The following is a 25,903-nucleotide window of genomic DNA, read 5'->3' on the forward strand; positions in this document are numbered from 1 at the left end:
CACAGAGGATAGGAAGGGAAGAGAACTGCCCACGAACCGTGCTGAGTTTCTTCAAAGGGACTCAATGACACTGATTCAATAAGCACTCCTGTTTCTGGGAACGCATGCCCTGGATGAACTGGGGTATCTGCATATTTTAAGCATATACTGAGAGCCCACAGCCAGTGTTGAAGGATGGCCGTCCATTTTGAAATTCTGTCTAGGTCCTGGCTAACTGCCACTAAAAATGATTTCTGCCCTCTCGCTGTCACTGATATGTTGCCAATGTCTGAGGCTTGAAAGACTGGTCTGGCCCAGCCACTGACAGGCCAGGCCATGGTCTCCTCCGGTCTAGCCTTTTCTCTGGCTCGGATCAAGGATGCCCTGTCCAGCCCCCGCCCTGGCTTCTGGGGCTCCTTAGAGAGCATCTGATCCATCTTCTCTCACCAAGCTGCCACTTCCTTGATAACATCCCTTGGGGGAGGCTATTAGATTTCTCAAATGCTTGCAGGAGTAAGAGGTAGCCATGTAGTTTGTGAATATCTCAATTAGAAACATTTTCCTTACATTAAACCAAAAGTTTTTTCTATTTGGATTTGGAACATTAAAGGCTACTTATTCTCAAAAAAACACACATCTGTTCAGACCAATGTCACACCTTTAAAAAAATATTTTTCCCAGAGTGATTCTATTGATCTGAACTGACCAGGTCATAAAAATATTTCCCAGTTGGGCTTCCCTGGTGGCGCAGTGGTTGAGAGTCTGCCTGCTAATGCAGGGGACACGGGTTCGTGCCTCGGTGCGGGAAGATCCCACATGACGTGGAGTGGCTGGGCCCGTGAGCCATGGCCGCTGAGCCTGTGCTCCACAACAGGAGAGGCCACAACAGTGAGAGGCCCGCATACCGCAAAAAAGAAAAAAAAAAAAATTCCCAGTAAACAGTAAAACAGTCACCCACCCATGGACAATGGAAACTTTACAAGGGAAAAACAAATGATTCCAAGGGAAGGGAGAAATCTTGTACATGGGGGAGGGGGAGAGAGTGTTTCAGTTCTATTGCTGGTGTTTTATGTTATATTTCTTTATTAACATAAAAGCAGTTTTCTTCACATTTCTATTCTATTAAACCCCTGAAAAGCACCTGGAGATGGTGGAGAAGCAGGGGAAGAGAAAAGGAAATGTGTATTGATGTATATAAACCCTGGAGTGAATCAGACTACAGGTGTATCTTGATGTGACCCTCCCCAGCAGCTTCCTCTCCATCTTTCCTGACGGCTAGTAGATATTCCCCCACTCAGAGAAGCCTCTGGATCTTCAAAGGCCTTTGATTCCTTCATACTGATCTTCTATGTATTTACCTTATGAGTTTTTCAAAAGCTTCCTTTTCTTTCCGCAAAGCAGTGAGATAGCGCTGTTCCTCGGTTGAACCTCCGTATATAAGAAAGTAAACCCTGCAAGTTAAGACAGAACTCTTTTAGGCTGCAAACACATAATTTTTAATCCCTGGAAGGAAGAGCATGGCATTTGAAATCAGCAACCTAGAGTGTTCAAATAATAAATATTTGACTGAGAAGAAAAGGTTCCATTAATCACACACTTACTAAAATTAAGCAGCCTAAACCCCACCTGTTAAAGGTCTCATCACCACATGTTTTTTTTTTTTTCTTCTTTCATCAAAAGGAGGAGCAGAGTTTAGGTAAACACTGAAATATAACAAAGAGGGATAGAATAATGCTTTCCTCATAAATATAAACAAATCAGAAAACACAATCTTAGCGGCTTCTCTTTTTTCAAATTTTTTCTTTGCATCTCTGCCAAACAATCGTTTAAAAAGTTGGATGGTGGTTATAAAGGCCAGCGTATGAAAGTTCATGTTAGGGAAAAATAAACAAATGAAATCTATATGACCTTTACCTTCACAAGTAATTTCTCAGTTCCTTTTTATTCATGTCTTAACAGAACCGAGTCATCACACATTTTATATAAACACACAGACAGAGAAGACATGGATTATATCAAGCTCCTCAAAAAATAATTTGACATATTCTTTTCTCTTAGAAAAGGCCAGCTTTCCTATCTTGTTGGTTGCTAAGAAGCTGAATGAGGCACCTCCTCTGCCCCTTTTCTTCACCTTCTATCAGAGACATTTTCCCTTTTTAGCCCTCGATTTTTCTTTTGGTCTTCATTTTCCTAGTTTATATTTCTTTGAAGTGCGGGCAGGGAAAAAACCATTGGCCAAAGAGTCCAGAGACCTGAGCTCTTCCACGAACGTATCATGTGGCCAAGGGCAAGCCATTCACCATGTCTGGGCCTCAGTTTCCCACTGATGGATCAAGTGGTTGAACTCTGAGGTCCCTTCTGGTTCTGACCTTTTGTTTCTAAATATCACGCTATTCCATATTCAGGCAACAGAGAACTTTTGTGCACACAAGCTATCTCCAATGTTGATCAACAGCAAAGTATGAAAAATTTATCAGCCTATAATTATTTCACCAGCTTTGTCTCATCTCTTCATCCTGCGTTATTTCTGGTCCACCTCCTCCATTCACCTCTACTCTGAAAGGCTGCATTCGTTAAACTGGCTGGAGAGGTTTCTCTTGGCTCTGCTTTTGGTTCAGGCTGAGTTCAGGATATTAACCTTGAGGTTTATTTCCCTCAGATAACTGGAGAGCCGGAACACCATATTCTTTGGGAGGCATCGTTTTCTCATCTGATATTTCTTGAAACTCAAGAATACATGGTACAATAATTCCCCAAATACTTTAGTTTTATGTGGCTGTAACTTAGAGTCACTTTTTCAGATTTACAAGAAAGACGTTTTAGAATTATGAAATTTAGCTGAGTCATAATTACATTAACATTTGGTAGAAGGTAGGATATTGTAAATTTCCTAGGCTTGTTCAGAGACGGTGCCCCATAGGCTACAACTGATGCATAAAGAATATGGCACAGAACAGCAGAAGAGCAAGTAACAAGAAGGGGGGCATTCCCTCAGATTCCTGGATCCACTACAACATTCGACCTCCTTCCCATGCGTACTTCCCACACTGGTACTTCCCAGACTGATCAGAATGCCAAATAAGGTTTCATAAACTCAACCAACATCATAACAATGTAACGTTAAAGATAAGAAAGCCCATGGGCAACTGGTCTATCTGTGCTAAATCCTAAAGAACTGCAAAACTGAAGCCCATGCAATCGCAGTTCATATTCCTTACAACTTGCCTCAGGGGCTTCCCGGGCCGACTTGCCCTGTAAATTTCAAGCTGACGCACGAAGGTCAGCTCTGCGTCGTACAGGACCACGTATCTTGGCTCCACCTCGTGCAGCACCCGTGTCAGAGCGTAGGGGTCGCTGCAGCCCAGGAGTGGGTGGATAATGGTGAGGGGGTCTTTTATGATTCCATACGCGGCATCAGAGGACACGTTTAAATCAAACTCCTCGTGCTTAATTTCTTCTAAGCAGCTTTCGGGGCTACTGCTTAGGTCTCTCGGACAGCCCTCCTCGACACCCCCCTCGACACCCCCCTCCTCCTCCAGTTCTTCAGATTGTTCCATCATCTGAGTTAAAGTCAGCCTTGGTTTCTTCTTTTTGACAGCCCTCTCTTTGGCAGAGGCCCTGTCTTTGTTTCGGAGGCCTTTGGGCCTTCTGTTGGATTTCATAATTCTCTTTGAGCCATCCTCCTTCCTAAACCGCATCCACACATCTTCGGCTTTGCTGTCCTTCTCAAAGGTTTTCCTGTACAGCCTCAACAAGAAGGCCTCTGCTCCGACAGCGATGCACTCTCGCAGCTGGGAACAGGTCCTGTCATCACTTGCGCAAATGAGAACGTGTCCTAAAATTAGAAACAACGTTATGTCCTGATTACCGCACTTGTCGTCCTACCCCACGCACCCCCTCGTCCCTTCCCCCCCAGAGACACAGCTCACCCCTTGGCGCTAAAGATACTTTACAATTTGTTTAAAAAGGGTCTCGGATGCTCATCAAAGGCTTTCGCCTCCCTGGCAGGATTACTTAAATCTTCTGGGTAAAGGTGAAGCCAGAAATATTTAGAGTCTTACGAAAGTATAGCTGTGGTATAATGGAGGCTTTAAAGAAGCTCTTTTTAATTAATAATTTTCCAGAGGATCTGGAAATAGATCTGGAAATACCAAAATAAATTCCAAATGGATTACAGTCAAATGTTAAATGATACATCATGAAAAAAAGATGACTATTCTCCACCTCTCCATATGAAGATGATTTTCCAGGTTTACAAGCAATGGAAGAAATCTCAGAGAAGACTGATATCTGTGAGAAGATATCAACTGATCAATCAATTGACTGACTCTATGAGAATAAAAAACTGCATTAAAAAAAGCTAAAGACAGGCTGCTCCCAAGCCTTTTGAGATGGATCACATTTTGCCTATGGAATGTGCATCTCTAAATAAATCCACTTCTTGCCTAAAAAAAAAAAAAGCTAAAGACAAAAAAACCACTTTATGTAACTATGATAAATGTTAATATCTTTAATACATAAAAAGTTGATACAAACTGAGGACACACTCTAAACCAGCAAAGGAAACTAAGACAATTCACAAAAGAAGAAATGCATCTGAGAAAAAACTGAGCTCCCCAAGCATCAAAATTTGAAACAAGATCACATTTTTCTCCAATCAAATGAATAAAATTGTTATACATATGTAATGTATGTAGATACACACACAAATATATACAGAATCTCCAGTCATTGCTAGCTGGGTAAAAAAAGATAAGCTCTTATACTTCCAAAAGAAATGAAAATTGATAAAAACTTTCTATAAATCAATGGGGTAATATGTCTTTAGAACTTTAAAAATGTCAGCATCATTTGGCTCATTAATTCTATATCCAGAAATTATATCTACACTATACCTTTAACAATGTGAAACAGAAAATACACGAAAGAAAACCAGGAAGGAAATATGCCAATGTTAACAGTGGCTGCTAGATGTAATTTTTTCCCCTTCTTTATTCTTTATGCTTTTTTTCTGAGTACACATGTATGACTTTGGGTCTTAAATCACAGCACCATAAGTTCTGGGATAATATCACAGCATAATTACTCATATAAGGATTATGTGCTTGCCTTTATTGCTTTAAAGGAGTTCAAAGTCTCAATAGATTTTTTTTTTTAACATCTTCACTGGAGCACAATTGCCCCACAATGGTGTGTCAGTTTCTGCTCCACAATAAAGTATATCAGCCACACACACACACACATCCCCACATCCCCTCCCTCCTGCACCTCCCCCCCACCCTCCCCATCCCACCCCTCCCTCCAGCTACCCATCCTACACTTGGTAGTGTGTATACATGTCCATGGCACTCTCTCACCTCGAACCAGCCCACACCTCCCCGTCCCCGTGTCCCCAAGTCCACTCTCCACGTCTGCGTCTCCACTCCTGTCCTGTCCCTAGGTTCCTCAGAACCGCCCCTTTTTCTTTCTTTTTTCTACATTCCACACACATGCGCCAGCACACGGCACCTGCTCCTCTCCCTCCGACCCACTTCACCCCGCATGACAGACTCCAGGGCCGTCCACCCACCACAAACAGCTCAACTTCGTCTCCTCCCGTGGCTGAGCGACACTCCATTGTGTATATGTGCCACATACTTCCCTCAATAGATACTTTTTTAAATTTAGTTTTATTTTCTACCTGGTTTTATTTTTAAAACTTAATTCAGGTTCAGTCTACAGTTCAGGTTCAGTCTACTAGTATACTTGTGTTTGAAGAGAGTAGCCCCAAAACTTGAAATTTTTTTAGCACTAGGTCAATGTCATTCTATAATACAGTTGAGGCTTCTTTGAAAAGACACTTGCTGAGAACCTAAAACTTAAGCCCATTAGCTTTCTCCTTGAGGATTCCAAATTTAAAGCCTGGTGAATATATATGTAGAGATTTTGCTGCACCTTTTTTTTTTTTAATTGAAGTATAGCTGATTTACAATGTCCTGTGAATTTCTGCTGTACAGCAAAGTGATTCAGTTATACACACACACACACACACACACACACATTTTTTTATATTCTTTTCCATTACGGTTTAACACAGGATATTGAATATAGTTCCCTGTGCTATACAGTAGGACCTTGTTGTTTTTATCCATTCTATATATGATAGTTGATTAGTTGCATCTTTAAATAGAAGTCCTGAGAACCCAACCAGTAAAACAACCTGCTTTCATGAATATACAGTGATTCAACCTGGAGAAAATCACATCAGATGAACAGACAGGCGCTTGTCACTAAGATTTCAGTGTTCATGGGGCACTTACTCTTCTACATTTGATAAAGAAGATAATAGTATAAATTATTTGTAAAGAGCTAATCAAAAAGACTCATTTGCTAGATTTTGAATGCAAATATCATTATCTCCTTTTTTCCTACCTGGACCACCAAGGGCTTCACTCTCCTTATTCTCTGCCTCAATTTCTTTCAATACTTCCGAGAGTGCCTCCCATTTTGGGTTGTTTTCTAGGACCAGTTCCTTTCTTGTTTCTGTATAGAAATAAAAGACAACCTCATTCTATGTGATAATATTTATCTATAAAGTATTCCAAAGGCTTTTAAGACAACAGATAACACAGGCATCACTCCATAAACCCACTCCTTTGTGCTTCTTTCATAATACTCTATAGATAGAATCTGCTTCTTTGAGAACGGTCTCCTTATGGTCTAAATGAAGACACCTCAAACCAACATTAACACAGGTTCCATAATGCCTTGAGAGAAAGTGATATGAGTGGTCACTAATAAGAGATGATTATGTGTTAGTTGTCAACTGTGACATTATATATAAACTGCTACACAAAATAAAGGACTTGGTATTTCTTATTTCTAAAATAACTATTTATTATTTCTAAAATCCCCAAGATTTTCACAATCTTGAACATGGGATATAAGCAGACAACAATAAAACTTTTATTTCTGTAAGTACTCAAACATATTACTAATGTATTTAATTAAGTTTTGAAACAGACCTTTGAACTAGGCAGAAAGTAAACATTAACCCTATCCCATGCTTTAAAAAACCAACAGAAAAAAAAAAAAAAAACCAACGATATTTATTATACTTACTAGATGAGTGTGAAATAAAACCCATTATTTGCCTCATTCTAGTATTTATGTCCCCTAAAAGCTAAAAGGGATGTTAAAATGTCCCACTAAGACTTCAAGTGCCCAAATAGTAATTATTCCAAAGTTAAAAAAAAAAACCTATAATTCTTATGTAGTAGTAAGAATACTCTTTTTTGCGTTACGTCTTAGTTGCACCATGCAGGATCTTTCGTTGCAGCACGCGGGCTCCTCACTGTGGTGCATGGGCTTCTGTCTAGTTGTGGCGCGGGGGTTTTCTCTCTCTAGTTGTGGCACACGGGCTCCAGAGCGCATGGACTCTGTAGTTGGCGGCACACCGGCTCATTAATTGAGGCGTGTGAGCTCAGTTGTGGGACGCAGGCTCAGTTGCCCCGCGGCATGTGGGAATCTTAGTTCCCTGACCAGGGACTGAACCCGCGTCCCCTGCATTGGAAGGCGGATTCTTTACCACTGGACCACCAGGGAAGTCCTAGCAAGAACACTCTTGATTGATATTTGGCATTTGTTATTTGGAATCCCCTGGCAATGAATCCATACCAAATACTTTTACCATACATTATATATGTCACACGCAGTTACACATTCTTCACACAGCCGAAGGAGATTTAAAGTTATACTGTAACTTGATAAGCATTTCCACACCAAATACTTAAATAAAAGACATTTGAAGACTTAAGCATACAAGATACCTTGCTCTTCTTTAATCTCCAGTTTTTCAGGCAGTTTGCCTTTTTTACTCATTTTGGCATCTGGAACATGATAAACCCTTGCTCGAGCATTTATAAACATTGAGGTGCTGGAGTCAAGAAACAGCCAACCTAATATGTTTAAAAAAAAAAAGCCTTCAATTTATAGTTTACTTCAGAGAATCTCTGAAGGTCACATGACCTGTTTATCAACCGGTCACCAGCTTATTCATCCCCCAACCACATCTTCTCCCTTGTTATGGCCTCTGTCACTGTTTGGCTAGACCGTGGTTTTCAAAGTGCAGCCTATAGACCCCTGGGGGCCCCCAAGCTGTTTTTTTGGGGGGAAGGGGGGTCTGTGACCTCAAAACTACTCTCATAATAATACTAACTCATTATTTGACTTTTTTGCACTGTGTTGACATTTCCAGTAATGGTGCAGAAGCATTGGCAGGTATGGCTGCTGGCGTCCAAGCACAGATGAAGGCAGTGGAACCCAAAGCGTACTAGCAGTCAATATGTTCCTCAATGCCACACATTCGTAGTTTATGACTCGAGAATATTCCTGGTGAAGCAGTTAAGAAACATTATTCGTATTAAATCTTGGCCCCAGGGCCCCTGGACCACACTTTAGAAAACACTGGTTTAGCCAGACAGTGAGAAAGATCATGGTAGTGGGGGAAGGATGTGACTTGTAAAAAAACAAGATGGCGGACAGCCGCATATGTATGTTTCCCTACAAACCTCTTCTCATTCTTCACCACTTCAGCTGATGAAACTCCATATTCCCATCCTGTTTCTTCAGGGAATATTAATTTTAAGTTCATAACAACTAAACTTCCAGAACACAACCTATTTCTAAGTTGGGGACTGCCTGTGATATACACAGTCTTTTCTAGAAATAAAATCTCTTGTAATGGATATGAATATTTATTATTATACAGAAGTAGGTGGAAACATTAGCTATCAATAAAACCTACATCCTTGTGCTGTGAACATAAAACGTAATTTGAAATCTTACTATACCATGTAGCTGAATATAGCACTCCCCACACCTGATTCCCCCCAAAAATCCAGTACTTTATTCAAATGAGCTCTTAGGATAAATATTAGTATTTTTATCTCCCACCTGAATTCTGACCAAATGCCTTCTCTGTTGCTTTGAGAGATTCCAGAAGATTAAGAAATGTGATGCAATCATACTGAGAGAGATATTGCAGCAAAGTTCGTAATATCTTCAAATCCTGAACCAAGGATTTAGTCTTGGCTCCAAGCTGGTGCCACAAAGGATCCAGATAATGGCGGATTGTCTAAAACAAGAAAAAAATTAGAACTGCTAAAAGATGTTCTATATAGCTATAATTAATACAAATTATACTTTCAACAAACATTATCCCTTGTATACATAAAAATGGTTAAACTGGTAAACTCTGTTATGTATATTTTGCCACAATAATAAAACATTATCTCCCAAGGAAGTGAATAGAAAATTTAAGTTCATAAGATTCTAAAAATAATGTTTAATTTTTCAAATATGAAGCAGAGTGTCATCACTAGAATCTTTATGATCAGAGAGAGTCAATTCATAGTTACCCATATTTACATTATTAGGAGAAAAAAGGCCTGATAAACATCAGATGATCATTTATTTGCTTTTATGAAGAATGAAAGCATGTAGCTCAGATACATTCAATTTCTGCCAAGTTTGGTCGAGACCCCATCCTGGGTGGATAGAGATGTGAGATCCAGCTGCACGAGGAAGCAGAGGACATAAACTAGAGAAACTACATGGAATCAAATTAAATAACAGTGGACCTTAGTCTGTTGGTATAATAAAATATTTAGTTTTTTTCTTTAAGTGTGATTCATGTATGGGAAAATATTTGTTAAATTAACAACTAACCAAATTTGAATACTTTTTAAGATCCTGAAAAGTTGCCTAAAACACAGAACAGCTTTATGTATATACTATGTAGGTATCTACATATCCACAGCTATATATATGCACGTTTCCTTCACAAGCTGATTCTGTAACTAAAAGGGATAATGTAGCATGATCTGGAAGCAGTTTCACTACATGGCATCTTATCTAACATATTTAATACTGAGCAGGAGTAATATATATTTGGATGACCAAATAATCTATTGTCCAAACTGGAACTCTTGTGAAAATGAAATGATACTACTAATAATTACTCCAGGATAACTGGCAGATACTGGGACTGTCCTAGATAAACTGGGACATATAACTCTTTTGTATATCATCTTTTGTAAAAAATCATCTACATACCTCTTTTGTAAAATCATCTACAAATTTTCTAACAAGTGCAAATTATGTCTTGGTTACTAAAAGAACGCCTAAAACAATACTTTGACTTTCACTGGCCAGGTGATGATAAACAGAAATTTAGTGCAAAACATATCTGGTTATATTTTGGTTTTCTAGGGACATATACATTCTACTAAAAGGATGTGAGAGGGTTTTTTTCTGGTATACCATGCACTAAATTATAATAAACTGTACTTTAAAAACAGAGGCACACAACACATGGAATTACTTTTATATATCATTATTTCACAGTAAAATGACTTCGGAAGAATCAGAAAAATGAGGACTTAAATTTTCCTTTTCAAAAATCAATATGCATTACTTCCAGTGACAAAGAGGTTGATTCAGAGTTTGAAAGAAAAGAACTTGTTCTACCAAAATATGAAAAAAAAGCTGCCTGGAATTTTTTAAAAGTCAGCATTTTCTGTATGTACAATTCAATCTTAGACATTTACATATCGGAATTAATATTGATCTATGATGAAAAAATTAGTTAGATAAAAAGTCCTTGCATTAAGTCTTACCATTTTCTCAATTCAGAATGCAATTTTAAGACAGAGCAAGTTTCACATTCCTCAGTAATCAAAACTCATCCAAATTATTTTTATTCCAAATAAGAGATCATAAATTTGGAAGGATTCTTATGTAAACTCTTCTATCTGTAGCTATCCAAACGTTGCCATTTCAGAGCAAAAGGTTATTCATCGTCCTCTTACATATACTTAAAATAAGAGATAATCACCATATAACTGCAAAAGTCAGAGTTGTGCTTATATGCCAATCAATGTATTCTACTACAAATTACTTTCCAGTAAACCAAAGAAACTATACTTTAAATCACCTGCAATTTAATTTTAAAATAACAGCAAATTCCTATTAAGAACATTGTAAATATTAAAATAACTTGCATTCTTAAAAATTACAACATAACAAATGGTGCTTAAAAAGGAAAAGAAATAAAGAGTACCTTGTCAAAAGGTTTTCCAATAGCATTTTCTAAAGATAAATCTTCAACTTCAAGCGACGGGTTATGGCATTTCAGTTCCTTTAGACATGCATTTAGAATGTCCAGAATAGCAGTCTGTATAGCAAGCATGGCAGGTGTCATAGAAACGTGAATTTCTACGACTTCGGGCTTATGCTGTTCTAAAAATGAGTTTACTGCTACATGGAACCTAAAGAGACAAACATTTTTCAAATATTTCTAGAGTTGCAAGAGCTATGTGTTTCCGGTCTCAGTTTAATACTCTAATAGCTCTTTGTAACTGCAATTAAGAAACAAAACGGAAAGCCAAATGACAGTGTTTTCAGGAATACTTTCAACCTCTATGAATAGAAGTATTACTCAAATAAGGCAGGGATCAGCAAATTATGGTCTGCGCTAAACCCAGTGCCCGTTTTTACAAATAGTCTTATTGGCACGTAGCCATGCCCATTGTTTATGTATTGTCTGTGGCTGCTTTCACACTGTCACGGCAGAGTTGAATAACTGTGACAGGTGCGTGGCCTGCAAAGCCTAAAATATTTACTCTCTGGCCCTTTACAGGAAAAGTATGTCAATCCCTGAAGTAAGGTATAATCAAAAAAGGAAAAAGACTGCAATAACTACTCTCAAATACCATACGGTATAACCAAGATACATATTAGCATAGGTTGCAAAATGTTTTGAAAATTGATACCTTATGTTTTTCCTAGAAATTTACATAGATTTTTCAAAATCTTGGTGCTTTATTTCCCTCAAAGTGGAAGTTGGAATCTTAACCAGTAAATCTGCAGTTCACCTAAAGCTGTTGTGTATGTGAGCCTCTAGATCCCTGCGTGGTTTCACTAAATGTACAAGAAAGTGATAGCCCTGGGCTACCAGAAAAATAACTATCAATCCTCTCTCTCCTGTTAAAAGAATCACAAATGTGGTGACCATTTATTTATATTTGGATGTACTCGTTATGAACCTGACTAGCATGTATCAAGTGCAATGACAGTAAATTTTACATTATAGTGCAAAATTAAATTACGGCAGGTTCTCTCGCAGAAACTGGTCACATAATGCTATTTACCTTGGCCACAGATACAGCTTCCTTACGAAAAGATTTCTCATCACTCTCTCCACATGACAAAAGCCGGTGTCAAAGGCAATAGCGTTGTCTGTGAAAGCTTTAATAAAACCATGTTTGTTTTTCTGTCGGAAGAGGCGCAAGATGAATGCTTCTTGACAAGACTCGATTATTCTGTGAGCTCTGTACACCAAGATGCCTGGGCGGGGGGTGGGTGGGGAGGAGGGCGGGAATCAAAATTTAAAGTACAGAAAAGACATGTCATTTTCATGCTCGCTTTCATTGATTCATCACAGTTTTCTTGAATGCCTACTTGAGCATGGGCAAGCTCTGTTCGAGGTTGGGGATACAGCCATGAACAAAACACGTAAAGCTGTCCTGTGGCATTTACAATAAACAATACAAATAAGTAAAATATTTAGTAGGTTAGAAGGGATAAGTGCTGAGGAGAAAAAACGATCAGAGGAATAAGAGAGGGAGTATGTGTAAGGGGTGGTAGTTTGCAATTTTCTTATTTAATCTTTTAAAAAATTGAAGTAGAGTTGACGTACAATATGTTACAGATGTATGATAGAGTGATTCACAATTTTTAAAGGTTATACTTCATTTATAGTTATTATAAAATATCGGCTATACTCCCCGTGTTGTACAATATAGCCTTGTGGCTTATAATAGTTTGTACCTCTTACTTCCCTACCCCTATCTGGCCCCTCCCCTTCCCTCTCCCCACTGGTAACCACTCATTTGTTCTCTGTATCTGTGGGTCTGCTTCTTTTTTGTTATATTCACTAGTTTGTTGTATTTTTTAGGGTTTGCAATTTTAGATAGGGTTACCTCACTGAGGTCTTAAGTGAGTAAAGCCTGGATGGAGACGAGGAGGTGAGCCTTGTGACCGTGTGGGCCAAGGGAGTTCCGGGCAAGGGAATGACAGCAAAGGCCTGGGGTGGGGCATGTCTGGCCTGGTGGAGGAAGAATTTCTGAAAGCAAAGCAGGTCACTATTCTTTTAATATATGAATCAGATGTGAACTATGCAAAACAGCTGCCTTTCAGAAGTTTGGGCAACATCTCCATCACTTATTAGAAGAATTCAACTTTCAGAATCAGAGTATACTCAATTGAAAGGTAAATTAGTCCATCTGAAATAAAAATCTTTAATGAATATGCTTAAACATCTGTATTGTGGGGTGGATGTGATAATGACACCCCTGAACCACAAAAACAAGGACGATCATACATGTTTCCTTAATTATAAAATCAGAGTACTGGACCAGACGATCTCTCATATGTGTGTATGATATACACATGCCATTGTGGTGCAGTGGGATTCATGGAAAATTAGGGAGAGACATGAGATGACATGAGAGTGCACAGATGTCATTTCTGGATCAAAAACTCAATTATTCTATGACAACTCTCAGTCTTTTAGACCTAAACCAAGCCAGTTACCATATATATTTGCTATAAATGCACTCACATGTTTTTGCTCCCATGCTCATCGCTCCTAGGATCTGGAAAATGACACCAATAGTAACCCAAGACTCCTAGTAGTTCAATAGATTCAATTCAGCTTCTACTATTTTGGTGTTTAAATTTTAGATTGAGGTGGATGGAGCTAAAATCTATTCTAGCTAAGTAAAATTGTTTTTCAAATATGGTAAAAATTAACAGTGCTATTTAGGACTTTGTATACAAAAGATTTTCAATAACACCAGAACGTGTACATAACTAATCTACTGCTCATAAAATATTCCGTACCTAGCAGGTAGGTTTTTCCAAGTACTCTATTGGGCCAGAGTTCCTGGACTGAAATATGACAAAGTTAGAAATAATAAAAATGGACTTCTAAAGAAAAGGTGAATCTCAAGTTAAGAAAATGGTGTGCTCCAAAAGGTTGTCATTTCTTTTGGAATCTAGAAGAAGAAGGAGAAGAGAACTAATATTCTATCCCAGGCACTGGGGTTAGGTACTTTTATAGACTTTTATTTCATTGAATCCTCACAATAACTCCATGGGGTAGGTATTACTATGAGACCAGGAAAGGGAAGCAACTTGATCAAGGTCACTTCGCAAGTAAATAGGAGACCAAAGGTTCCAAATCATGAGTGTCTGAGAACAAAGCCATGTCCTTCCTGTTAAGTGACATCATCCAAGGACCACACCGCCCCCTTTAAAAAAATACAAGCAGGTTAGGTTTCTGGGGCAATTCTAGTCCCACATTTTTATGCTCCCACAACACTCTGTATCTCATGCTGCACTGTAATTACTTCTCTACACCTGTCTCCTCCACTAAATTGCTTGAGGATCAGAACATCATAAGTAGTAATCAGAGCATGTTTACTATGTGCCATGCGTGATGCTAAGAATTTTACATATATTATCTCAGTTCATCCTCACAATAATCCTAGGAGGAAGGTACTATTACTGTCTCCAATTTACAGATGCGAAAACCGAGTCATACAGAAATGAAGAAACTTGCCCAAGGTCACACAGCTGGTAGCTGGTGAAGGTGAGCTCAAACCCAGAAGCCGCCTAACTCAGGAGAGCACCCTACCGTCCTGTCATTTTTCTGTCTTCAGCACCTACCTCATTCCTGCCAAATAAGGGACGGTTAGTAAACGAAATGTTTACCAACATTTAATGTTAATAATGTTGAATGAATATAAAGCTGAATTATGCACTGGGTACACAAATCTAACATGTAACTTTTTTTTAAAGTTTCCCACGGAAAGCGTGTTCTGAGTTCTGTTTAGAGATGTCAGGATCTGTTTTAACAATGAAAGCATCCTCATGCCCCATTCTTTTGAAAGTACAATCTGGGGAGATATTTTCACAGTTCTCTCACTATTGAGGAGTTGTGTTGGCAGGGATGCCTAGGGTGGGGTATGGTGGTGACATTGGGTAGTGACAGGGGAACAAGTTAGGGCTGGTACATTCAAGATTTTCTAGGGGGTTACATGCTTCTGGGACACTCTGGTCCGTAAGAGCTATGGTGAAAGTTCCTACAGGGGCTGGGGGGTTGAGGAGGTAGAGGATGATCCCGGGGGTGTAGCATTTGAAGAAATTCATTTCTGCCACTCATTTACATTCCATTCAGCGAAGCAGCAGTAACAGCTCCAGCTTCATTACTGGCTGGGACTTGATCAGAAACAGGAATGGCATTTTGCCCTTTTTAGTTAGGAACTACCTATAAACTATACTTTGGATATTTCTTTGATTCAGATTGCTCTCTGCCTAATTAGGTTGAAGTATTACTGGGAGACACAGAGTAATACTGACATCTAGTGGTCATTTCAATACATTTTTTTTCATTTTATCAACTGAAAAAATAAGGAAACATAAAGCTAAATTTATAAGAAAGCAGCAAACAGTAAAAGACTTTACAATGTATCAAGATTTCTGGCTATAAAGAGCCAATTTTTTGCTATTATTTATGATTTACTATGTACCAGGCAGTATGCTAAGCAATTATTTATTTTACTTCATTTAATCCTTGATAACTTCACAAGGCACTATTTTCTCAATTTAAGCAATGAGAAAACTGAAGCTTGTGAAAATTAAGTACAGTAGCTTGCTTGTAAGCAGTGGCATTACCCTTCAAAGTCAAGTGAGTCTGACCTCAGCTGTACTGCCCTGCCAGTGCTTATAACAATGAGAAATACAAAAGTATAACAAAACTTTCCAATAATCAGTTCACCACGAAACATATAAAACATTCATTCATACATTTATGCATTAAATATTTCTTGAGAGTCTTCTAGGTTCAGGGCAATGTGATAGATATGGTAGGAAGGACAATTATGAATTCCACAACCTCTCTGCCCTTTGAAAGTTCATTAAAAATTGTCGTACATACATGCATCACTCACCCAATATATATGTGTTTGGTACCTACTATGTACCAGTTACTTGTCCTGGGATGAACAAGTTGTTCCTTACTCTTAGGAAGCTTGTCATCTCATGAGCGAGACAGACAAATAAATAGGCAAATACAGTGTGGTGTTCTGAAGTGCTCTGACTGGGGAGAAGCATGAGGAAATCAGAAAAGGTTTCCAAAAGGACAAATAATCATGAAATATGACTCCTTTTCTATATTAATTCTGGCTAAAATTAAATCATTCTTCTCAAAATAATTAAGCAACTAATTGGTTTAATTTCAATCATGGGAGAGAGGGGGGATCAAGATGGTGGAGCAGGAAGACCCTGAGCTCACCACCCCCCACGAGCACATCAAAACTACAACCACATACGAAGCAACTCTCTCCAAGAACGACCTGAAGACTAGTAGAACGGCTCTTTTACAACAAAGGCTGTGAAGAAAGAACCCCATGGAGCCTGGTAGGAGGGGAGGAAAAGAGATCTAGTTGGGACCCACGCCCCTGGTGGGCGACCCAGCAAAGGAGGGGGATGTCAGAAGCTCAGGGATCCTCCCTAAAGAGTCAGGGGTTTGAGCCCCACATCGATACTCCAGCCTGGGGTCCAGCACTGGGAAGACAGGCCCCCTTGGCTGGTTTGGAAACCAGTGGGGCTAACCAGTGGGCTGTAGGAAACCAAGACTCCATTCTTGAAGAGAGTGAGTAAGCACAGACTTGTTTGCCTCCCAGTCTCAGCAGAGGCAGCAGACTGAAAACTGCCTGGTGCTCTGGTGGCCCTGCCTGACCACCTCAGCCTGCACTGAGCTCTTGCTCCAGCCGTATCCCCCACCAAGGAAGCTCTGCCAGTGGACCCTGGGAGAAGACGCGGCCTGTGCCCTCTTCAGATTCAGCTCTCCCACCAAAACCACTGGGCACACGCAGACTGCACAGGGACACTCCCACACAGGGACATGGATTCAAGACTGGGACAGGTAACTGTTTTGCCTAACTTCATAGGGACAAACAGAGAAAGTTAAATAAAATGAGAAGACAGAAGAATATGTTCCAAACAAAAGAGCAAGATAAAATCCTGAGAAAAAACCCTAATGAACAGACGTAAGTAATTTACATGATAAAGAGTTTAAAGCAAGAGTCATAAAAATGCTCACTGAACTTGGGAAAATAGAGGAATATAGTGAGAGCTTCAACAAAGAACTAGAAAAATATTTTAAAAAACCAATCAGAACTGAAGAATACAATAACTAAAATGAAAAATACACTAGAAAGACTTAAGTCCTTACTTAAGTAAATTTAAGAAGACTGCAATTATATCAAGGATATTTTCCAACCACAACAGTATGAAATTACAAATCAATTTTGGGAAGAAAAATGGAAAAATACAAACACATGAAGACTTCATAAGATGCTACTAAAAAGCCAATGGGTCAACAAATAAATCAAATAGGAAATTAAAAAATACATTGAGAGGAATGAAAACAGAAACATAACTTTCCAGAATCTATCTGATGCAGTAAAAGCAGTTCTAAGAGGGAAGTTTATAGTGATACAGGCCTACCTCAAGAAACAAGAAAAAACTCAAATAAACAACCTAATTTTCTATTTAAAGGAATTGATCCTTTAGCCAGACTCATCAAGAAAAAAAGAGGAAGGGCCCAAATAAATAAATCAGAATTGAAAGAGACAAACTTACAACTGATATCACAGAAATACAAATAATCATAAGAGAATATACTAAGAGTTATATGCCAACAAATTGGACAACTTATAAGAAATGGATAAACCCCTATAAATACACAATCTTCTAATACTGAATCAGGAAGGAATAAAATATCTAAAGAGACCAATTACTAGTAATAAACTGAATCACTAACAAAAAATCCCAACAAAGAAAAGTCTAGGACCAGATGACTTCACAGGAGAGTTCCACCAAACACTTTAGGAGAGTTAATACCTATCTTTCTCAAACTATCCAAAAAACTGAAGAGGATAGAACACTTCCCAACTCATTTTATGAGCCCAGCATTATCCTGATACCAAAACCAGACAAAGATACTACAAAAAAAAGAAAATTAAGGGCCAATATCCCTGATGAACATAGATGTAAAATCCTCAACAAAATATTAGCAAACTGAATTCAACAATATATAAAAGGATCATACATCATGACCAAGTGGGATTTATTCCAGGGGTGCAAGGGTAGTTCAGTACTGAACCTTGATTTGTGGATATTGAACCATTAACAAAATGAAGGATATAAATCACATAGTCATTTCAACAGATACAGAAAAAGCATTGGACAAAATTCAACATCCATTCATGATAAAAACTCTCAACAAAGTTGGTATAGAGGGAACATATCTCAACATAATAAAAGCCATTTATGACAAACCCACAGCTAATGTTATACTCAATGGTGAAAGCTAAAATCTTTTCGTCTAAGATCAGGGACACGACAAGGATGTCCACTCTCACCACTTCTATTTAACATAATATTGAAAGGTCTAGCCTCAGCAATCAGACAAGAAAAAGAAAGAAAAGGCATCCAAATTGGAAGTGAAGAAGTAAAACTCACTATTTGCAAATGACATACTATATATAGAAAACCCTTAAGACTCCACCAAAAAACGATTAGAATATATAAATTCAGTAAATTCAGTAAAGTTGTAGAATATAAGATTAATATAGAAATCTGTTGTATTTCTATACACTAAGAATAAGGTATCAGAAACAGAAATCAAGAAACAATCCCATTTACAACTGAATGAAAAAGAATAAAATATCTAAGAATTTAGGTATTAAATTAAATAAATTAAACCAATTATAAATTTAATAAGGAGGTGAAAGATCTGTACTCTGAAAACTATAAGACACTGATCAAAGAAACTGAAGACAATACAAATAAATGGAAATATATCCTTTGTTCATCAATTGGAAGAATATTGTTAAAATGTCCACATTACCCAAAGCAATCTACAGATTTAATGCAATCTTCATCAAAATACCTATGACATTTTTCCTAGAACTAGAACAAATAATCCTAAATTTTGATTGGAATCACAAAAGACTCTAAATAGCCAAAGCAATCTTGAGAAAAAAGAACACTGAAGGTATCATGTTCCCTGACTTGAGACTATACTACAAAGTTACAGTAACCAAAACAGCATGTACTGCCCCAAAACCAGACCCAGAGATCAATGGAACAGAATAGAAAGCTCCCAAATAAACTCATGCACATGATCAATTAATCTACGACAGAGTAGTCAAGAATATACAATGGGGAAAAGACAGTCTCTTCAATAACTGGTGTTGGGAAATCTGGACAACTACATGTAAAAGAAAGAAATTAAAACATTTTTCTCACACCATATACAAAAATAAAGTCAAAATGGATTAGAGACCTAACTGTAAGACCTGAAACCATAAAACTCCTAGGAGAAAACATAGGCAGTATGCTCTCTGACATCTGTCTTAGCACTAATTTTTGGATCTGTCTCCTTAGGCAGGGGAAACAAAAACAAAAATAATCAAACTAAAAAGCTTTTGCACAGCAAAGGAAACCAACCAACAAAACGAAATAGCAACCTACTGAATGGGAGAAGATATTTGCAAACAATATGTTCAATAAGAGATTAATATCTAAAATACACCAAAAACTCATACAACTCAACAGCAAAAAACCAAAGAACCTGATTAAAACATGGGCAGAGGATCTGAATAGGCATTTTTCCAAAGAATACACACAGATGGCCAACAGACACGGACAATGAGATATCACCTCGCACCTCTCAGAATGTCCATCGTGAAAAAGACAAGAGATAACAAGTGTTTTTTGAGGGTATGGAGAAAAAGGAACCCTCGTGTACTCTTGGTGGGAATGTAAATTGGTGCAGCCACTATGGAAAACAGTATGGAGGTTCCTCAGAAAACTAAAAGGAGAAGTACCATATGATTCAGCCATTCCACTCCTGGGTATTTATTTGAAGAAAACAAAAACATTAACCTAAAAAGATATATGCACCCCAATGTTCACAGAAGCATTATTTACAATAGCCAAGATATGGAAGCAACTAAAGTGTCCATGGATAGATGAATGGATAAAGAAGATGTGGAATATATATACAATGGAACATCACTCAGCCATAAAAAAAGAATGAAATTTTGCCATGTGCCACAACATGGATGGACCTGGAGGGTATTTTGCTAAATGAAGTAGTCAGACAGAGAAAGACAAATACTGTGTTTTCACTTTTATGTGGAATCTAAAAAATAAAACAATGGAAGAAGTACAACAAAACAGAAACAGACAACAAACTAGTGGTTACCAGTGAGGAGAGGGATGGGGCGAGAGGCAAAAGAGGTGAAGGGGAGTAAGAGGTACAAACTATTAGGTATAAAATAAACAAGTTAAGGATGTAATGTACAGCACAGAGAATATAGTCAATATTTATAATAAATTTGTATGGAGCATAATCTATAAAAATACTGAATTACTATATACCTGAAACCAATATAATATTGTATGCTAACTATACTGAAAAAAATTGTTTTGAAAATTTCAAATCATGGGAAAAAATATTCTTTAAAGAGGAAAACCAAACTCTTTTAGGAAATATATAAAGAATATTTATAAACATTTCAAATCTGAGTAGTTTCTAAAAGCAAATGCCTGTCAATTACTAAGTATTGACTGAATATGAGCTTAGAAAACAAGGAAACGTCAATCTTACATTTAGTTTCTTATTCAGGCCATAAATATTTACTAAGCATCCAAAATGTGTCAGGTATTGTGTTAACACCTGGAAGCACAATGTTGAACAAAAACATCCAATGCTGTTCACAAGAAGGTTCTAGTTTAGAGTTTAGCAGAGGGAACAGATACATACAGAAAAAAAAGAAAGTGCAAACGTATATACAAATAACAATAAGGCTTCAAATTCTTACCGGTAATTAAATCTGAAGGTATTCTATCAGTCAAGAAATCAACCACAAGTATTCGACTTGTTGCAAATATCACACCGCCTTGTGTGTACACCTCATAGCGATTGCTACTTGTGATTTCATTTGTTACTCGGCGAGGGAGATGTTCAACTCCTTCTAACTTCAGCTGATTGATAAAGTATTCCTAAATTAAATCAAACTTGATTAGTAGACCGTTTAATAGAGGGCAGTTTTTATTAGGTTACCAGTATTTGTATTTAAAGTGATATGCTGCCTTTTTCAGAGATCATGAACTTAATAATAATGAACATACAAACTAAATTACTTTACGATGATCAACCAAACAATCGACATTTATCTAGGGTTTTGTTTTTGTTTTGGGGTTTGCACTAAGGACTCACTGCACTTGAGATGTTATTAGCAGTTTAACGACAACAAAAGACTTTTAAAATCCTGAGTTGAAAGACTTCTGCTACCTAGAAAATACTGCCCACCAGAGGCAACTCTGCAAGCAAGTGTAAATACCATGTGAGAAGATAACAAGGGAATCCTTTCCCCAGGTGGTGTTTTAGACTATTAGTTCTGTCCTGGTCCACCCTAGAGGGGATTTCATCATGTCAATGGGACCCTTGGTCCTTTAAGTTTGATACCACCTTTCCTGGGGGGGCCCCCGTGTTGTGCTAAGCGCTAGTCAAGCACTAGGGATACCTAGATGGATCAGTCAGGGAGTGTGTGGTCACTCTTCTCAGCTGGCATTTTCCTTCTGGCCATCCGCTCTAGATATCTAAGGGCTCATCAGAGTCGTCAGATCAAGCTGTGTCGCCTGTCACTACCCCTCAGCAAAGGTGTATCCCCCTTCTATCTTCCTCAGTGTTCTCCACTCTCCCTAACCCAGGTACCCTTCCCCAATACCCTCAGCTTCCAGCTCCCTTCCCTTCTGACCCTATGCCCCTCTTCCCACAGCCTGGGTGAACCCCCAGTCCCTCCTCTTCCCTACAGGGTTCTCCCCAACCTCAGCGTCTCCTTTCACGTCTCCCCATTCCCTTCAGAGATTCCTCCATCCCCATCACTGTTCCCTTTTAGAGACCTCACTCCTCTACCTCCAGCCAGTCCCTTAATACCCAACTTCAGGACTGCCTCGTTATTCCCTTCCACATCCTCCACCAGACAACTCCCCACCCTCTTCAGAGACCTCCAATCCTTCCCACCTCCACGCTTCTCAAATGACTCCCCTACTCCTCTCAGAGACCCTCCAACCCTTTCAGGTCCTCGAACCCGTATCAGGGTCCTGCGACCCCGCCCACCGTCTCAGCGTCCCCGCACCCGCGTCAGGGGCCTGCATCTGTCTCAGGGAACCCTATTCAACGCCTTCCCGCCCGCGTCAGGGACCCGCATCGCCCTCAGAAACCTGGCCTCCGCGCCGAGGCCTGCGTCTGCTACGAAGGCTCCCAGCGTTCCCGGGGTCCCCTCCCCCAGCGCGGGCGGCCGCACCTCCTCGGCTGGCTGCGTGTTGAGCACCAGCACCAGGCACGCCGGGTGGCAGTGCAGCCGGAGGAAGTGGTAGAGGAGCCGGTCTGCGCCGAGGCCACGGGCGCACACCACCAGCCCGTCCGCGTCCAGTAGTTCCAGCACCAGCTGCCGTTCATACTCCAGCAGCGGCGCCATAGCTGTCTCTCGAGCCGGCAAGCCCGGTTCCATGGGCGCCCTTCGGCCGCCGCGGCCGAACGTAGCCGAAGAGAGCCGAGTCCGAGACGAGAGCGAGCAGAGCGCGGCCGAAGAGAGCCGAGCCCGAGAGGACACGAGCCGGCCGAACGCAGCCGAAGAGAGCCGAGCCCTAGAAGACGAGCGAGGCCGAACTCAGCCGAAGAGGAGCCGAGAGGAGCCGAGAGGAACCGAAGATTCGTTGAGTCGCGGGGAGGTGCTAGTGCTCCCAACAGGTGTCTTTTCAGGCTTCAGGCTGCACCCCAGAGTCTTCAGTTACTTCACCTTCTCTGTACCTTCGATTTGAGAGTCAGGCGGCCTAGACCTAGACCTAGACCTGGACCTAGAACATAAGCTACCACCAAGCGAGAAAGGAGAATTAAACCCAAGGAGCTTAGTTCCCCGACCTTGACAATTGAAAAAGTTAATTGTCAATCTAAGGATTGCGCCTAGAATTGGTAGCACCTGCTTCCCAGGGTGAGGTTTGCGCCTTTCTTTTGCAATGGGCCCCTCTTTTTAAAAAATTTTGAATAAGCAGCATAGCTTACTAACTTTAGGCTCTTGTTTCTCTCGGAAAGTCTTGAATACAATTAGCTATGTGAAAAGTCGCAATCAGGTGTTCCAGCGGCCGCCGCGTCCCGTCTTCCACTAGGGGGACACCTTCGGTAGTATTGGTTCTATACCTAGAAACGCCTGTTAATTTCACTAGAGGAATTGTTCTGTGTCGACGTCCCTTTTCCCCAATCTTCATTGTTAGAAAATTAAAAATACTTTATAAGTAAGCAAAAATAAAAACCACTTCTTGTTCCATTACCCAGAAATAACCACTGTAACATCATGATATCTACACTTTTAGTCTTTTTTTTTTTTTTGGTATATAAAAGCTCTCTCACCACATAGAATTCTTTTGCTGATGTAATAAGCAACCCTGACTTAAATCCCGGGTTTGTCACTATCATTTGACAAACCTCTGAACATGGTATTTAATATTCTTTTACAAAATCCGTTTATATGGCTGATGAGATTTCTGCAATGAGGATGTACCATACTTATTTACCCAGCTCCTTATTAGTGGACATTTAGTCTGGTTCTGTTCCCCCTGTTATATTATAAGTAATATTTCACTGAGTATCTTTGGACATAAATTCAACCACGCTGCTAAGATGCACTTTAGAAGTGGATACTTACTAGGATAAAGAGAACAAACATATATAAGGCTTTTCATTATATTCATAGTGCTACATTGCCCTCTAGAAAGCCTGTACCAATTTACATTCACATCAGAAGTTTACAAGAAGATCTGTTTCTCTACCTCTTACTGCTTAATCCAGTGTTTTACATTTACATTTTTTCAAGATTAAAACAGTATATAGTAGTTCCTAAATGCTGGTCAAATGGAAAAGACTGTCTGGAGACATTCTCCATACAGTAGTTCCTATGAGACAGATATGAATCCCTCAACTTTTGCAACTGAGAAATGGAGGCTCAGGGAGTTTATGTGACTTGGGCAAGACCACTGAGCTAGTTAGTGTATTTCTTAGATTTAGTTCAGGACATGATAAGTAGGGACTCAACATATGTAGGGTGTGCATGTTGAAGTGACAACGCTGAAATTCAAACATGATTCCGCAGCTGTGATATGCAAAGTAATGGCTCTCCAACGATGTCCATGTCCTAATCCCTGGAACCTGTGAATATATTACCTTATGTGGCAAATGGGACTTTGCAGATGTGATTAAGTTAGAGATTTCAAGATGGGGAGATTATCTTGGATTATCAAGGTGGGCCCAATGTAATTACAACAGTCCATATAAGGGAAGAAGAGAGACAAGAGGGTCAGAGTCAGAGAAGGAGATGTGACAAGAAGCAGAGGTTGGAATGGTGTGGAAGAGGCCACAAGCCAAAGAATGCAGCCTTTAGTAACTGAAAAAGGCAAGGAAATGAAGTCTCCTGTAAAGCCTCCAGAAGGAACACATCCCTGCCAACCCATTTTGGACTTCTGACCCCCAGAACTGGAAGATAATGAACTGTTTTAAGCCACGACATTTGTGGTAATTTGTTATGGCAGCAACAGGAAACTAATAAACAAACATTCACTATTACTACTACACTGAGCTCTAAAGATGAAGTCCCCAGCTGGTGAAAACAAAACAAAACAAAGCAAAATAAAACAAAGCACATGGGAGTATATAATGAAGCAATAATATTGGAGGGTGCTTGGTCAATATATATAGAAATTAAAAAAATATCTGTTTAGATCCATATACACATGATATTTACCCCACAAATGTTTATTTGGCACCCACTATGTGTCAGTAAACAAAACAGGTAAAATCTGTGCCACCATAGAACTTATATTCTAATGGGGAACTTGTGTATGAAGGTGTTTATTCATCATATAATTTTGTGAACTATCATTATTTCTCAGGCATTTCTCCTGAATTTCCAATACTAGGAGACTAGTCAGAACTTCTTCCTGCATCCCATAAGTGGGATATCATACAACAATTATAAGCTGTAGGTGACAAGATACCCAATCCATGCTATTACATACTAAAAAAGTAATTTCAAAACAATGATGTATAGGATGGTCCCATTTGTTTAAAAAACCAGCCAACAGATATGATTTCCTTATGACTGCATAGGAAAGCGCTTAACAAAAGGAATTACTTCTGGGGAGTTGAAATGGGTGGTTTGTGTAGGGTGAGACCTTTACATTTCAGTTTACTCCCTTCTGTTCTGTTTGACTTTCTTACCATGAACTTATATTGCTTTTATAATGAAAAAAAAAGAAAAAACTTCCCAGGTACTAAACAAATACGTCATCAGCACTGCATAGTATTACCTCGTGAATTCTAGATTTAATGTGTGTGCTGGCCCACAACGTCAAAAGTTGGTATCTGGGGAAACAGAATTTTGTAAATTCTAACAGGTATCTAGACATTGTAGTTTTGTCCATGGGCAAAAGTTTTCCACTTAAGGTAAAGGATTCTTTTTTTCCCCCTATGTCACTGTCACAACAATTCTTCAAACATTTCCTTATTTTTAGATTGTTCTGATCATCAGAGCCATCTCCCCTCCAGATCACTTCGCAAGTTTCAGTTTTGCCCACAAGGACACAGCTCAGGCAGCGGTCCTTTGGTCTTTGGCATTGGGCTGGGAGTGAGATTAAGCATCATTTTCCTCCTGACCGGAGGTAGAAACCAACACACCTCAGTTAACCC

At 39.3% G+C, this 25,903-nt stretch overlaps 1 protein-coding gene across 1 annotated transcript in view; it reads right to left on the reverse strand.

Annotated features, from left to right (window-relative positions):
* ERCC4 (ERCC excision repair 4, endonuclease catalytic subunit) overlaps positions 1 to 22,676 on the reverse strand; it is a gene marked incomplete at its 5' end in the record, with an annotated part of 34,709 nt that extends 12,033 nt beyond the window's left edge. The window contains 9 exons of the mRNA XM_082671186.1: positions 1,338 to 1,430; positions 3,205 to 3,814; positions 6,391 to 6,501; positions 7,788 to 7,916; positions 8,914 to 9,094; positions 11,081 to 11,288; positions 12,171 to 12,366; positions 20,982 to 21,162; positions 22,470 to 22,676. Coding sequence (XP_082527312.1) covers positions 1,338 to 1,430; positions 3,205 to 3,814; positions 6,391 to 6,501; positions 7,788 to 7,916; positions 8,914 to 9,094; positions 11,081 to 11,288; positions 12,171 to 12,366; positions 20,982 to 21,162; positions 22,470 to 22,676 — 1,916 coding nt within the window. The remainder of the gene's footprint in view (positions 1 to 1,337; positions 1,431 to 3,204; positions 3,815 to 6,390; positions 6,502 to 7,787; positions 7,917 to 8,913; positions 9,095 to 11,080; positions 11,289 to 12,170; positions 12,367 to 20,981; positions 21,163 to 22,469) is intronic.
* Positions 22,677 to 25,903: the final 3,227 nt, after the last annotated feature.

The sequence above is a fragment of the Grampus griseus genome, assembly GCF_964374135.1.
Source record: "Grampus griseus genome assembly, chromosome: 14".
Classification (NCBI taxonomy): domain Eukaryota; kingdom Metazoa; phylum Chordata; class Mammalia; order Artiodactyla; family Delphinidae; genus Grampus; species Grampus griseus.